This window comes from Melopsittacus undulatus, chromosome 17 (genome assembly GCF_012275295.1).
Source record: "Melopsittacus undulatus isolate bMelUnd1 chromosome 17, bMelUnd1.mat.Z, whole genome shotgun sequence".
Taxonomy (NCBI): domain Eukaryota; kingdom Metazoa; phylum Chordata; class Aves; order Psittaciformes; family Psittaculidae; genus Melopsittacus; species Melopsittacus undulatus.
The window spans coordinates 3,896,467-3,910,026 of record NC_047543.1 but is presented as its reverse complement, the minus strand read 5'-3'; the positions used below and the strand labels follow the sequence as shown (position 1 = coordinate 3,910,026).

At 42.9% G+C, this 13,560-nt stretch overlaps 1 protein-coding gene across 1 annotated transcript; it reads left to right on the top strand.

Moving 5' to 3' along the window:
• The first annotated feature begins 2,891 nt into the window (after positions 1–2,891).
• On the top strand, positions 2,892–13,246 carry LOC101867915 (keratin, type I cytoskeletal 23). Its single transcript, XM_005144817.4, has 8 exons — positions 2,892–3,400; positions 6,927–7,009; positions 8,174–8,330; positions 9,916–10,077; positions 10,166–10,291; positions 10,989–11,209; positions 12,104–12,135; positions 12,710–13,246. The coding sequence occupies exons 1-8, from the start codon at positions 2,984–2,986 to the stop codon at positions 12,811–12,813; spliced, it is 1,302 nt and encodes a 433-aa protein (XP_005144874.3). The 5' UTR covers positions 2,892–2,983; the 3' UTR covers positions 12,814–13,246.
• The last annotated feature ends 314 nt before the right edge of the window (positions 13,247–13,560 follow it).

Below are 13,560 nucleotides of genomic sequence, written 5' to 3'. Positions count from 1 at the left end.
CAGCTCTTGCAGGCCACTGCCTTTGCCAGCAGCAGGTCTGCAAGGCTACACTGCAGTCACGGCAGAGCCACGCTTGTAAAGACTTCAGAAGCATATAAAACATTCCCATAAATGCTGTATTTTACTAATAGAACCTGTTTGGAAAATGTGTTGTTAGCCTCATCCCTGCATATTTTAATCCACATCACAGTATCTACAAATATAGTATCATTCCTAGAATTATCTATTTCTAGAATCATTTCTATCGTACCTGTTTCTAGCATCCTTTCTAGAATTATCTGTTTTATTCCCCTTCCAACCTCTCAGAGCCACTATTTGTCTGTCTTCAGTTTTCTGACATTTAAAACAAGATTTTCAAGGCTGCTGGCCTCAGCCTCACAGCTGAGCCCTAAAGGAGGCTGCAGGACCTTTGGTGTGCCCCTGCTGGTATTCCCACGGGAAAGAATGGAAAGGAGCAAAGCAACATCACTATCTATCAGAAAAGACAAACCAAACAGTACAAATGGTATTTTTCCTGATCCAGAATAAAGTGACTATTATCTGTATCACTCAGACAGCAAGAGAGAGATCCTACGGCCCGAGGCCATGATCCATTTGTGTTGCTGATGGGGGAGTTGAATCAACCAGTGATGGTCACTGCATCTTCACTTGTACAACGTAGGTGTCCAAATATTCTGCCTGTACTTCAACTGCAGCCTATAAATTCAGCTCAGTTCGCTTTTCACGTTCCAATTCAGTAAAACAAGCAGGGATCCCAAACAAAGCCCCTGGGGACCAGGCAGCCCCGGTCCTGCCAGCGCAGGCCGGCGCTCAGCCAGAGCAGGCTGTAAGTCACCATCCAATGGTGCCATCTGCTGACACGAGGTTATCTCTTCACTCACCGTTGCTTTCATCCTGTACCGTGGTTTATTTGGTCTTTTCATGGATGCTCAGCAAGCGTTGATGAAAACGGTGTGGCAAGTTTTCCAGTTTGAAACGGTTGAGCTTCAGATAGAACACATCCTCTGTGCCAGGGCATGGCTTGCCAGCAAAAAAACCCAATTCTGGTTTTCATGATGGCTCCATATTCCATGAAACTACTGTGGAGTAAGAGAGGCTGCTCAGTGCCACACACTGTCAGCCTCCTGCCAGGCAAGCTGCGAATCCCACTGAGTAATTCCACATGAAACAAAGGATTCGTTTTCTTTCACGTAGTATTATGTACGTATCTATGTAGTAATATTTCAATGTCATATTTCATAGAACATTAGCTGGCTGAACTGCCAGGCTAGAAAATTCAGTCTGAAATAAGTCTGAATGAGCTAACAGCATCAGGATACCATTGCTTCTATTAGAGTTTCTTTGGGCTTAGGCCTTAGTTTTCTGGCTGGCGCTTCAAGCTCTGCTACCTCTCCAGCTGCAGGGCTGACACCAAACTGTCACTATGAACAGTAGCTGTTATAAGGAGATTCTGTGATAGCCAAACCTCGGACTTACTGCAAACGCCTATCCTCAGTGATCCATTTCCTCACACAGTTAAAAGTGTTGGCATTTCGGTACAATGAGGTGCATGAGGAGAAAGAATGAATCTGTACTCTATGGAAATGTAAGTGGTAAAAAGAAAACCAAGAGCGCTGAGCAGAGCTGAGGAGAGCCACAAGGAGGAGCTCAGGACCTGCTCATTCCCAGGAAGGGCACTGGGAAGCATTCCAGAGGGATGAGGTGCAGCAGTTCTGTATTACTGAAAAACCTCAAGTGAAACAAACAGAGAAAATAATGATTCCTTCAGGTTTCTTCCAGGATGGTGCAGTTCTGGTCTGCACGGTCCCTCCAACCCAGTCAAATGACTAACAGTGCTGGGTAAGCTTGGCACAGAGCTGAGCCTCCAACTCAGCACTGTGTCCGGTGCTGAGAGTCCATGTCCACCCAGCTTCCCACCTAGGCCAACATCTGCTTCCTCCCTCTTCTCCCTCCGAGGAGGATAAACCAAATAACCCAGTCACCATCTCCTGAGCATCACGAGGGGTCACAAAACCTTTGCCAAAGCCAGACCTGCCCGTTCTGTATTTGATAGTGTGACAAAAGTAACTGAAACTTCTGAGAAAGACTTTTCCTGCCTGATTGCCAGGTCAATATTTCAGGCTGGCAGCTTTAAATAATCACTTGAATTCTTTCAGTGTTGTTACAATCTCATAGTCTAAATATTTTCTATAGCTAAACATATAAATATCTTCATAGTAGTGATACTGGTAGCAGCATATATCTGCATTACTGTGTGTTCCAAAAAGACTATGGAAATACAATGGCACCTCAAATCACTAAAAAAAAATCATTAGGAGAGATTGTTAAGACCTAATTCTCCAGTATTTCCCCTGGGATGGATCGTTGAAGGGACTAGCTGAGCCTTACTCACTCTAGACTGCAGCTCTAGTCAAATGGCAAATGCTGGACAACTTCCTCAAAGCCGCTCACAGGCTGCAGCTGTGCAGTACCTTAACGACAGCTTGATGGGATGCACTATGGGATTCACAAACTGCTGTAGTACTAGAGAAACACAACAGACAGGAAGGGTCCTGAGCGCCCCATCCTCTCTATGTAGACTGGAATGGCCAATCCTCTGCACCTCATACACAGAAAAACATATTAACTGCAGGGCTAGAGAAAAGTCTGAGGCAGAGCTGATCTTGTTCCACACCTCCTGATTGTAGCCACACCTCACCATTATCATATGAAAAGAGAAAGAAAAAAACAAAACCAAAACAACCAAAAGGAAAGCAGCCCGGTATGTGGCTGCGATTCCAAATAACAACAGTGTGTGCAGCCTCATAAATGCTTCAGAATTGACCAAGAGGAAGCACGTTTCATGATGACACAATCTTGTTGCTGTAGTCATTCATCGAAGGGAAACTCCCACAGGAAAAGGCATAAAGCTGCTTAGGGAAGGCTAAGAAGCTGCTCAGCGGTAGTCAGTCAAACATTGGGTTAGATTCACACCAGAGCTAACATGAGCACCAGCCAAGGCCCTTTTCAATTTTCTTCTGGGTCCCTCAGGGGTAGTTCAGGGTGTGGTTTGGCCCAGCCAGGAACTGCTTTCAGACCGTCAAGTGCAGGTGGTGGTGCCAGCAGCACACAAACCTCCTTCTGCTCCGCCAGACCCCTCTGGCTGGCTGCTGGAGGACGGGCACCTTGGGGAGGCTTCGGCGAGCACCATGGGGAAAGCATCTTCCTGGGTGGGAATGAGAAACAGACTATGCAAAACCTGAATGACCGTTTGGCTGCCTATCTGGACAAGGTCCGTTCCTTAGAAGCAGCTAATGCTCAGCTGGAAAGCTGCATCCTAGAGTGGCACAAGACAAAATCCCACGGCAAGAGGCATGACTTCAACCAATACGAGCAAAACGTCACTGACATGCAAAGACAGGTAAGTCACAGCTGCAAGTAACTGTGTCATTCTATGCTTTTTTAAGAAATCTGGGTGCTCATTTATGCTGATGGCTTTCCTTTAAAGAAACTTAAATAAAACCTTTTCAGTGCTAGAAATACTAATGCTCGTGGGTACAGGACCTGGGCATGAACACTCTTTGGGCTTCCAAGAAGGAGACTGGGGTACTAGAAGGAAAGAAAGGTTGCAGATGGCAAAGGGGGGTTCTGCAAGAGCTGTAGCATAAAGGGGTTTGTATGCTGCCAAGTGTTCACCTCCGTACATGAAACTGTGGTTGGAGTAACTACATCTGGCAGAAGCTGGTCTTTTTGACTGCACATGTATTCAAGCAAATTACAAAGCAGGCAAGCTGAAGAGCCTGCCTTCTTTCATGCGTGCTCTCTTTAGACATACTGTTGCATTTTGGTTCTTTGATTCCTGTGGTGGCAGACAATGAAACTACAGGAGTTTTGGGTCCAATGAGCTTATGTAATCAGATGGAAAAATACTTCATTGTAATTAAGAAAATAGCAGTGACAAATTCCTTGTGGATGTTTTCACTATAATTAAAAGGAGAATTTCTGGTTCCTGCCAGTCGTTAATATTAACGTGCAACAGTAACTCTTTCAATCTCCCAAACTCACGTGTCTTCAAATTCAAGCATAGTATTCATCAGGATTCCTAATGAACATACTTAGCGCTGGAACCATTCGTGTGACTAATCAATGTCATCAACTTTACACAGCCATATGGGGCAAAACCCAAAGCTACTCCAAACACGGTGCTTTAGTTTTCGCTTTACTTTTTCTAACATGACTACTTGGCATTCTCAAGACCCTAAGGAATGTTTTTCAAGAGGGTTTGGAGATGGCATTATCCCACAGCTTTGGGGACTAAGGCTGGGTCTTAATCAAACTCCCTGCTCGGCGTTAAATGTGTTGCCTCCAGGCAGAAGATGAGGCACTCCGACCACAGACAATGTGGAAGGAGAGCCAGAATTGTCATCACCTAGCTCTGTTTTAAGGATAAGGAAAGGTCATCTGTCTCCAGCCCTAGCACTTGAGCAGGCTTTTTTTAATTGATCCAGAGATAAAAACTTGTTCATCGAGAATATAAACGTGTTCACATTGATCTGGCGTTAAGACTTAGGAAGACAGACAGTAAGACTGAATAGTGCTGACTGGGGTAAAGCCTCACTTTTGAATAGGCTGTACCCAAACCACTTAATTTTAACCCTCACCACTTAAAGAGCTGTTGCTGGCTCCAGGCACCTGTAAGAGCCAGGGCTGTCCCGGCTGTGGTGCCCATGCTGGGAAGAGCTAGGGAAGGGTTATTTACAGGCGACAGCTCAGGGGTTTAACCCAGAATTTTTACTTTCTCTATAAATGATTGCAATTAGTACATGACAGCCAATAAAATGAGTGAAAATACAGCATCTCATTATTAACCATAATTAAAGCAAGCATTAATTAAAACGGTGAAACTAATGGAGGACATAAAATGAAATTTAGACAAAATTTAGGTTCCTGTATCCAATAACCCAGAACATCTACAATATATTGGCTGCCTAAACTTGGAGGCACATAACCATCTGCGTCCTGCATTTTGGTCCACACTCTGCCCTGGATGTCTGAGTTCTGGACGAATGTGTCGGAGCAACAAGTTGCCTGACTCCAGCCTGACTCCATTCGAACCCTGATACACAGTAAAACAGCAGCAGTTTTTCATGGGTCTGGTTCAAAGATTGATACCACTAAAGCAGCAAATTGATTTACAGGAACACTCAAGGAGCCAGGCTCAATGCTGCTGGGTAAAGGATGCAAGAAGTCAGTGCAGGAAGGCTTCTTGATAAAATCCTGTTTGAGAAGGAATTTGAGTGTATTTCACATATAATAATGTGTGAGTTCTTGATCAGGTTAGCTGTAAGTTTGGGAGTTGATATTAGTGATGCACCCTTATTCAGGAGGGATGTGGCGAAGAATTCTGTGTCATTCTGACCAGCTAAACAGCTACATGTGAAATGTGCTGTTGCTGCGATAGCAATGGGTGTCATCCAGCAAGTGACAGGACACTGACAACTGCTTTGACAGCATTTCTGTAACTGTTGCTTTGTTGCTTTTTGATTACAAAATGGCACAAAGTGGAAGAACTCCCATGTTGCTTCCTCATTGCCTTGTTACCTTCCACGGTAAAATATACCATTTTCTAGTGATGGATTCAAGAATTGCCTCTTCTCTGACAACAAATTCCAGGCAGCAACACATGAAGGGGACTGTTACACTTCTTCAGCCGGCCTTGATCATGTCCCAGGGCAGGATTCGAGGTGTGCTGCTAATTGCTCAAGAATGTGCAGTCTGTTAACAGATTAGTGAAAACATTCCACAGGCACCTTCTTCTTTACACTGAGAGGTAAACTTTTGACACTTCAGGACAATTTTGTCATTTCCTCATTTCTCTGTGATTCATTTAGGTGTGGGAAGTTTTACTCCAAGCTACTGAGAGCTCTGTAAATGGCTAATGATTTTCTGCACAGCCATAGCACATCTTGGTTTGCTATGTCAGTACTGAGCGAAGGCAGCTCTTGAAGCTGCAACCCTGCTTCTCCTTCCTCTGTGTTAGAAAAGGACACAACATCCCTCAGTTATAGGATCCTACTAATTGTGTATCAGTTCTTCCTAGAATTCTGTCAGAGATTTTGACTAGAATACTGAGGGGTTTGTATTCACATCTACAGTTCAAAGCTATTTGTGTTAACAGGGCTTACAACCCTTTTCAGTGCCCGCAGAGTACACTAAGTGAATGATGCCATGCAACTTTCCAGGAGATTATCAATATCCCAAAGCAAAATCAGAAACCTGAATTAATCCCTCCACACTGCTGGAGGATTCAGTGAATAATAGGAATAGGTGAATAGTTGGATGGACCACGACAACTACATGCTAGTGTTATTCTCCAAATGACAATCATGCAACTCCAGACTAAGGCACATGGTGGACTGGAGGGCTCCTGACATTCTTGCTACTCCTCTGCACCCCACCAGCACTGCAGCAAGGTGTCCCTGCACAGGCTTACTGATTAGCATGGGATTAATTTCAGCACTTAGATTATATTCAGACACAGTTTAATGATTCTCACTGAAATTTGCCCTCAAGATGACCAAGGCTGCTCTTCCAGCTATGCTAATCAGAAACAAAATCAGTTCACAAAACAGAGAGGAAGACAGTGATTGTTATTCTATAATATCCTGTGAAGTTTGTGTAACATTATTCATATCCTTTACCTAGCCAGGAATAAGAGGACTCATCCTGCTTCATATCCAGAAAAATAAGACACAGAGAAAAGTAAGATTATAGACAAAAACTGCAGAAACATCTACGCAAATCAGGAAACTAAGCTGCTTTAATTCATGTATACTGTGTAACATGGGAATTCTACTGTTCAGATGCTTCCTACAAGCAGCAGGGAGTCTAACCCAGCACAGGTTATTCACAATGCTGAGTCTCCTGTTGGATTCTCTGTTTTCCAGATTGAGGATAGCAAGATCACCAATGCCAGTATCCTTTTACAAATTGATAACGCCAACATGGCATCTGAAGACTTCAGGCTCAAGTAAGCTCTTCTTTGGTTTCTTGATTAAGTTGAAAAGAGGGTTAAGCAAAATATGGCTTTTTCTAGGTAATCCAATATGAAACTGATTTTACAGAGGTTTTCTGGTGATACTTGGCAAATAAAACCAATGTAGAACAGGAAAAGAATCCAGAAAGGATAAAAAGGATGCAAAACCCACAAACGATTGCTGAACAATCTTGAGTCACCCTGTTTATGATACTTAATTCAGGTCCTGAAGAGCAGGTTTTACAGCAGACACTTGATACTTGTGACAAAAGGCACTTAAAACTGTCACCTGGGAATACAAATTAACCCTTGCCTGCACTGCGCTTCCCCTGCCCAGTCCCAATCCATCTCCTGTATGCATCACCTCTTCCATCCAGCTCCACAGGCAATACCTGTCTTGCAGTAACTTCTGCTTCCAAGCCTCCTCAGTCAGACTTCTCAGAAGTCATAAAGATTTGTCTTATTTTCAACAGATGATGAGGAGCTATTAAATAATCTCCCAGGTTTTGGTGATATTGTAGCAAACCTAAAGCCTCTGAGCGCTGCAATTCTGCCTGGCCTGGCCCTTCTTCCATTATCATTCAGCAGTGACACAAAAATAACTTGCAAAATGAGTCTGAGGGATTGAATGCAGAAAACTCACCAGAGTCCACAAAAATGAAGTGAGAGATTTTGAGGAGCAAAAGTGCTTCATATACTCAAGGGAAGACACGGTGGTGTCTTTCTGACCACCTCACTACAAGTGTCAAACTTCAAGAGGATAGACAGGAACGTTAAGAACTGGCTCCCATTATATTATCCCTGTTTTCTGAAGGACTGAAAAGTGACCAGTTTGGAAAAACTATAGCAAGCATTGATTGTCGATGCTGTTATCACATCTTCACTGTCAAACTTTTGAGACGCATGTTCTCAAAGCTTTCATGGTGAATGTTAAAATGCAAAAAGGAAAACGAAAGAAAGAGCAATTATTTCCTATGATAGAGGAGGAATTGTGAGGAAAAAAGAAACCCAGTAATGAAACCCATCTGATTATTAAGACTATACAAGAATAGTCAAAGAACATATTTTGGAAATAGAATGTGTTTTCTTGGGTGCTTTGTTCTCTCTAGTTTCCTACACAGATGACCCAAGCAAGCTGACTTCTTTTCCCTCCCAAAGGTATGAAGCAGAGAAGTCGCGCAGGCAGGGAGTGCAGCTTGATGTGGAGAACCTGCGGAAGGAGCTCGATGGCCTGACCATTATTACAACAGACCTGGAAATGGAAATTGAGGGCTTGAGAGAAGAGCACATCCTCAGGAGGAAGGACCATGAGGAGGTAGGAAAAGTTCCACTTGGTAAAACCCTATCACATAAATCTTTGCTACCATGCAATTAACTTGGAGGAAGATCCACAGTCTATAAATGGGATTGATGATTCAGAACCAAACCGTGTTTCTACACAGGCCAACAAGAGTCAGATGAGTCACAAACTTTGTGTGCTACTTTATCCACCAACCTGGGATTTCAGAGAGGATCACTTTGCTGTATTTTCTCCCACTCTTTTCTAGTCACCTATCCATCTGTCATACATAGCTAATAGTATCTTACATATTTGACAGAAATGTCCTCAGAAATACTTAAGATAAAAATACACACAGATTGTAAGTAAGTAGGAATTGTTACTGCTTGCTGGTGAGTTTTACTCATCACAGACTTTTTCCTCCACTCTGGATACATCATTTCACACAATCACAGAGCACAGAGGAGTGGCTGAGGTTGGAAGGGACCCTCTTGAGTTCACATCAGGCAGCTGACCTGGCTAAACAGACCTTCATTCCAATAGGAATGGTTGCTGAAATCAAGTCAAAGGATTTATTCTTGCAAAACCCTGACCACAGTCATTAGATAATACTATTAATTATCCCAAAACACACTGCTCTGCATCCTCCTGGAGCTATAGCCCTGTGGGCCCTGTTATTCCCACATATACAATACCACTGCTTGACACTGTTTTCATTTTGCTTGATCAGACATTGTTTTCAGTTATTACCTAAGGCAGAACCAAACATCCTACTCAGGATCTGTGGACTCTTAGAACGGATAGTCGAAACACGTGGGTTACACAGCAGCAGGTGAAGCTGCCTTTGGCTGTAGTATCCTTATATCCTTACAGCCAACGATACTACTGAACAGCTGGAATAAAATAGTTCTTGGAAGCAGGGCAACCACCAGAGACATCGGTCCGGCCAGTTGATCTGCATTTTGGAGGCTGTGATGTCTTGATCTGCATTTTGGAGGCCGTGATGTCATACCCTGAAATGCTGCTTTGCCTGGGTGCTTGTGAAAATGGTACTGAGCACATAAGATTGTGCTACAGCAACAGGAATGTTCCCAGACCTGCTTGACTTGTCCTGTAATTATGTTGTTTACACAGTAATTATATGCTTTAATCCAATTATTCCTTTAACAATTACATAGAACTTCTACATTGCTCTCCTGTAAACTTATAGTTCCATAAATATTAACATACAGGGGAAGAAAGATGAAATTACTGTTAGATTTTCGTCAAAGGTTTTGGGTTCCTAATAGTTCAATACATAAAAAATGGCAGTGCTTCAGCAAGCATGTATCTGCCAGAAACGTTCTATGAAGAGATCTTCTCACATGGTTTTTATTGAGCTCTCTGGCACAGTTTTGCCAAAGGACCAGATGTAAGTCACTGATTTAAGTCACATTACAGTGTTATTCATGTATCAATTCTCCAAATAGGGTTAACTGAATATAGATAACAATTAACCTACCACAATGAAAAAATACTTGAGATATTGTGAGAGGGTGGAACTGAAGGAGACAAGACAGAGATGAAAACTTTCCACCTTCATAAACAAGTTTGATTGTTTCCTCTGCTAATATATGAATAGAACATGGAAGCAAATCGCTCATCACAAGACTTCAAAGTCAATGTAAAAGTAAACGCAGCACCTCCTGAAGACTTAGCCAAGATTCTAGCAGGAATAAGAGAAGATTATGAAGCCATCATTGAAAAGAATCGTCAAAGCCTGGACAGCTGGTACAAGGAACAGGTAATGGCTGTTTTCTGCACATTTCACAGATGCTGCTGTATGTGACTGACCAGACTCAGAAAGCTTTTCTCTTGCCTTTGCTCTCTAGAGTGCAGCGATGTCTCTGGCAGCAACCCCGAACCCAGAGCAGATACAGCGCAATGAGACTGAGATCAAGGATCTCACACGTACGTTACAGTCCCTGGATATCGAGCTGCAGGCACAGATGAGTAAGGTATCAACTGCAGACATCTCTGGCTGGTTACTTCATCTATTCTCAGAAACAAGTCGTGAACCAACTCTTCATTTAAACCCATAGTGCAGCACAACTTCACTGTAATTATTAAAGTATCAGTGAAATTGCTGTGAAATTTGGACCACACTTGACTTTACCAGAATATGTAAAATAGTTTTGAGACAATCAACAAGAAGGGAAAACTTTGTCTCTCCTTAGAACAAAATAGAGATACTATCATGGGATAGCTGACTCCATGATCTAGAAAGAAAAAAATGGCCTAGAAGTCAGATAGTAGTAAAATTTCATATTTATAACCCCTATTATAATGCATGAAATATATGAACTGTGAAAAATGGTGGGAATCTTCAAAAGTGTTACTCAGCTCACACACTCATGGCTTGGAGACTTGCAGTAAATGCAAGACAGACAAAGAGTCACCAGTTCCAGGGGCGCAGCCTGTGAGCAGAACCATGCAGGGGTAAATCACTCAGGTTTTGCCTCTCATTATGCACACACGACACAGCCTTATGATCCTGCTGTCTTCACAGGAATAGTCATGCAAATGTCTGAGTGTTTAAATTACCACAGCCTTAATTTTGCAGTCTTCTAGCTAGAGACCAAATTTGCTGGCATTTCTGCCTTGTGACTACCACATAAACACTAATCATGGTATTGGTATTATCTGCTCCGTCAGAAACACATGCTGGAAGATACCTTGGCTGACACTCGGAATTACTACGCTGTTGCACTTCAAAACATGCAGCAGATCATCTCCAAATGTGAGGAAGACCTAAGCCAGGTTCGTCATGACATTAAGCAGCAAAATAACCAATACAAGGTTCTTCTTGGGATCAAAACCCGCCTGGAGAAGGAAATTTCCACCTACCGCCTGCTGCTGGAAGGGAATGCTGACGGGTAAGGCAGAGCCACCTGGACTGGAACAGATGAGAAGAGAGTTCTCATATTTGGGTTATTTGTTTGTTTGTTTATGCTTAATCAAAGCTTGTGAGTTCCAGCCTACATCAAGGGTTGGTATTTTAATGGGATGGATCATAATAAAAAGCCTGAACTACTTGGTATACAGAGAAACCTGTATCCATGGGATTGGGATTACCTAAATTAATATCACTTTTCATTAAAGAAAAAAACAACCCTCCATTCCCACAGCATGCCTGCCTCAGCAAAGGAGAAAATGCCAAGTTGAGTTAAATTCAGAGCCATTTCCTATATTTCAAACAAATTCTAGATCAAAAAGAAGCCTGAAGACAAGTTTCAATTTTTTTGTTGTTGGTCACAAGCACACAAATGGGCAGAGCACATTCCACTGCTGATGGGCTGGCTGCCCTCCCCATCCCTGCCGTGCCTGCAGCCTCTGCTTGCAGCAGTCGTGGAGCACCTACTGCTTATTCTCTCACCTTTTACAGGGTATTGTCTCTTTACCTAAGATCAGAACAAGGAAGCTTAGCAGCCTTTAGAGCTGACAGTCTCAGAGAGGCAGCAGCACAGCACCAAGTACAGGGGTATTTGTCAGAAGCCAAAGGGAGATCAGGTTGAGGAACTCCTAACACAGGCAGAACAGGGCAGCTGCCCACAGCAGAACAACAGCCAGTGTCCACAGGACTGGCTTCAGGTTAGAGCATCAGTACCTGAGACTAACCCAAGCAGAAAAATTCTCGTGGTGTAAAAGCCTGATGTTTCTCTTTTCCTGGTGGTGGAAGGTCTCCTGAGAATCAGTGAGCAGAAGGGGATGGAGAACTTCTGGAAATCAGCATAATCATTATTTTTTTCTCTGTTTCATTATCTTTACAGGATCGCAAGAAAATGTGACGCAAGAGCTAAAGGTAAAAGTCCCCTATTTTGTTCTCTATGGACTCTCCATTATTGTTATTTCCAATCAAATTCTACTCAGAATAATGTTCCCTTCCAGACTGAGCTGTGAAAGGTTTTCAGACCAGTTATTGTGCATGCTTCAGAATGACCTCTGGTACTCAAACACAAGTGCAAAGCTCAGACTCAGGACTAAAGCTTTCATGGCATAGGAGGAGGCACAGAGACTCCATTTAGTGACTAAAACTGTGTTAGGGCTTGAGAGTAAACAGTAAATCTGCATGTCTGGAAACTCACATTCCGGCATGAGCATGACCTACAGACATGTAGGAGAATCTGCTCTGAAGTTAGATTTGCATTGGCTGGGATGGAGCTGTGTTATTCATTTGCCCTGACCTGGACAAGACTCGAGGTGACTCTCTGGCAGTACATTTCACAAAGAGCAGTAATAAGTACTGACCTAAAGGGCAACATGTAACGATAAATCAGGTGAGGAGGTAGCTAGTAAATGACTGTAAATGAAGCTTTCCCTACATCAGCTTCTCTCAGCATTGCTTCTTGTCTAATTCAGCTCTCTTCTTCTTTCAGAACATGCTGGGCTGACCAAACGAAAGATCAAAGCAATTGTCCATGACAGTGTGAATGGGCAGGTGGTGTCCTCCACCATCAATGAGATCCACCAGCAAGCATGAAGTAGAAAGCTCTGCTGACTCCTGGCTTTCTTTGTGGCCTGAGCTCTGACAACCCTTCTGTGCACCTATGTGCTGTATTGTATGTTGATCTCCCTGCATGTAAAACAGGGATCCTACTGTGAGCTCTCTCCTCGCATGGTATGCAGCACAATGATCAAAGGTGCCCTACAGAGTTAGGTAGAGCTGATATTGTAAATTTAAAGAGCTTTTAGTCATCAAAATGCCAAAGAAAAGCTATTCAATGAAAATGACTGGCTGAGCTGGTAATATATGTATTATGCACATCTCACTGGGGCATGAATCTCCATCTGTGATTCATTTATTGCTCTGCAAATTAACTATAATTTAAAGTGAATAATCTCTCAGCTTTTCTCCTGGTCTTATGTTTCTCAGCATATACCTCACTGCAGCCAATAAATTCTTTTCCCTTATTTGTTCTGGTCATTGGAATTTCCTATTTTGCTTTTTCTTACACATGCACCAGCCCCAAGTGGCATTACTGACATAGGTCAGGACTGCAGAAATCTCGTTTCAGGAGGTATAAAACTGGAAGGACAGAACAAAGAAGACAGAGAAGACAAGAGGTGACACAAGGTATACATGATATTTGCATAAGCAAAACTATTAGACTTCCCCACATACAACGTTTCAGTGTCACCGTTTAAAACAGCATTAGTAGCATGATGGTAAAGTACACTCACTTTACTGCAGAAGTCACCTCAGAAACATTTCTTTGTTCTTCAGCTT

Coding starts and splice junctions, on each gene's coding strand:
- LOC101867915 (XM_005144817.4), top strand. CDS start 2,984: ATGAGCACCAGCCAAGGCCCTTTTCAATTTTCTTCTGGGTCCCTCAGG. Junction 8,331..9,915: donor GGAGGAAGGACCATGAGGAG/GTAGGAAAAGTT, acceptor ATATATGAATAG/AACATGGAAGCAAATCGCTC. Junction 12,136..12,709: donor ATGTGACGCAAGAGCTAAAG/GTAAAAGTCCCC, acceptor TTCTTCTTTCAG/AACATGCTGGGCTGACCAAA.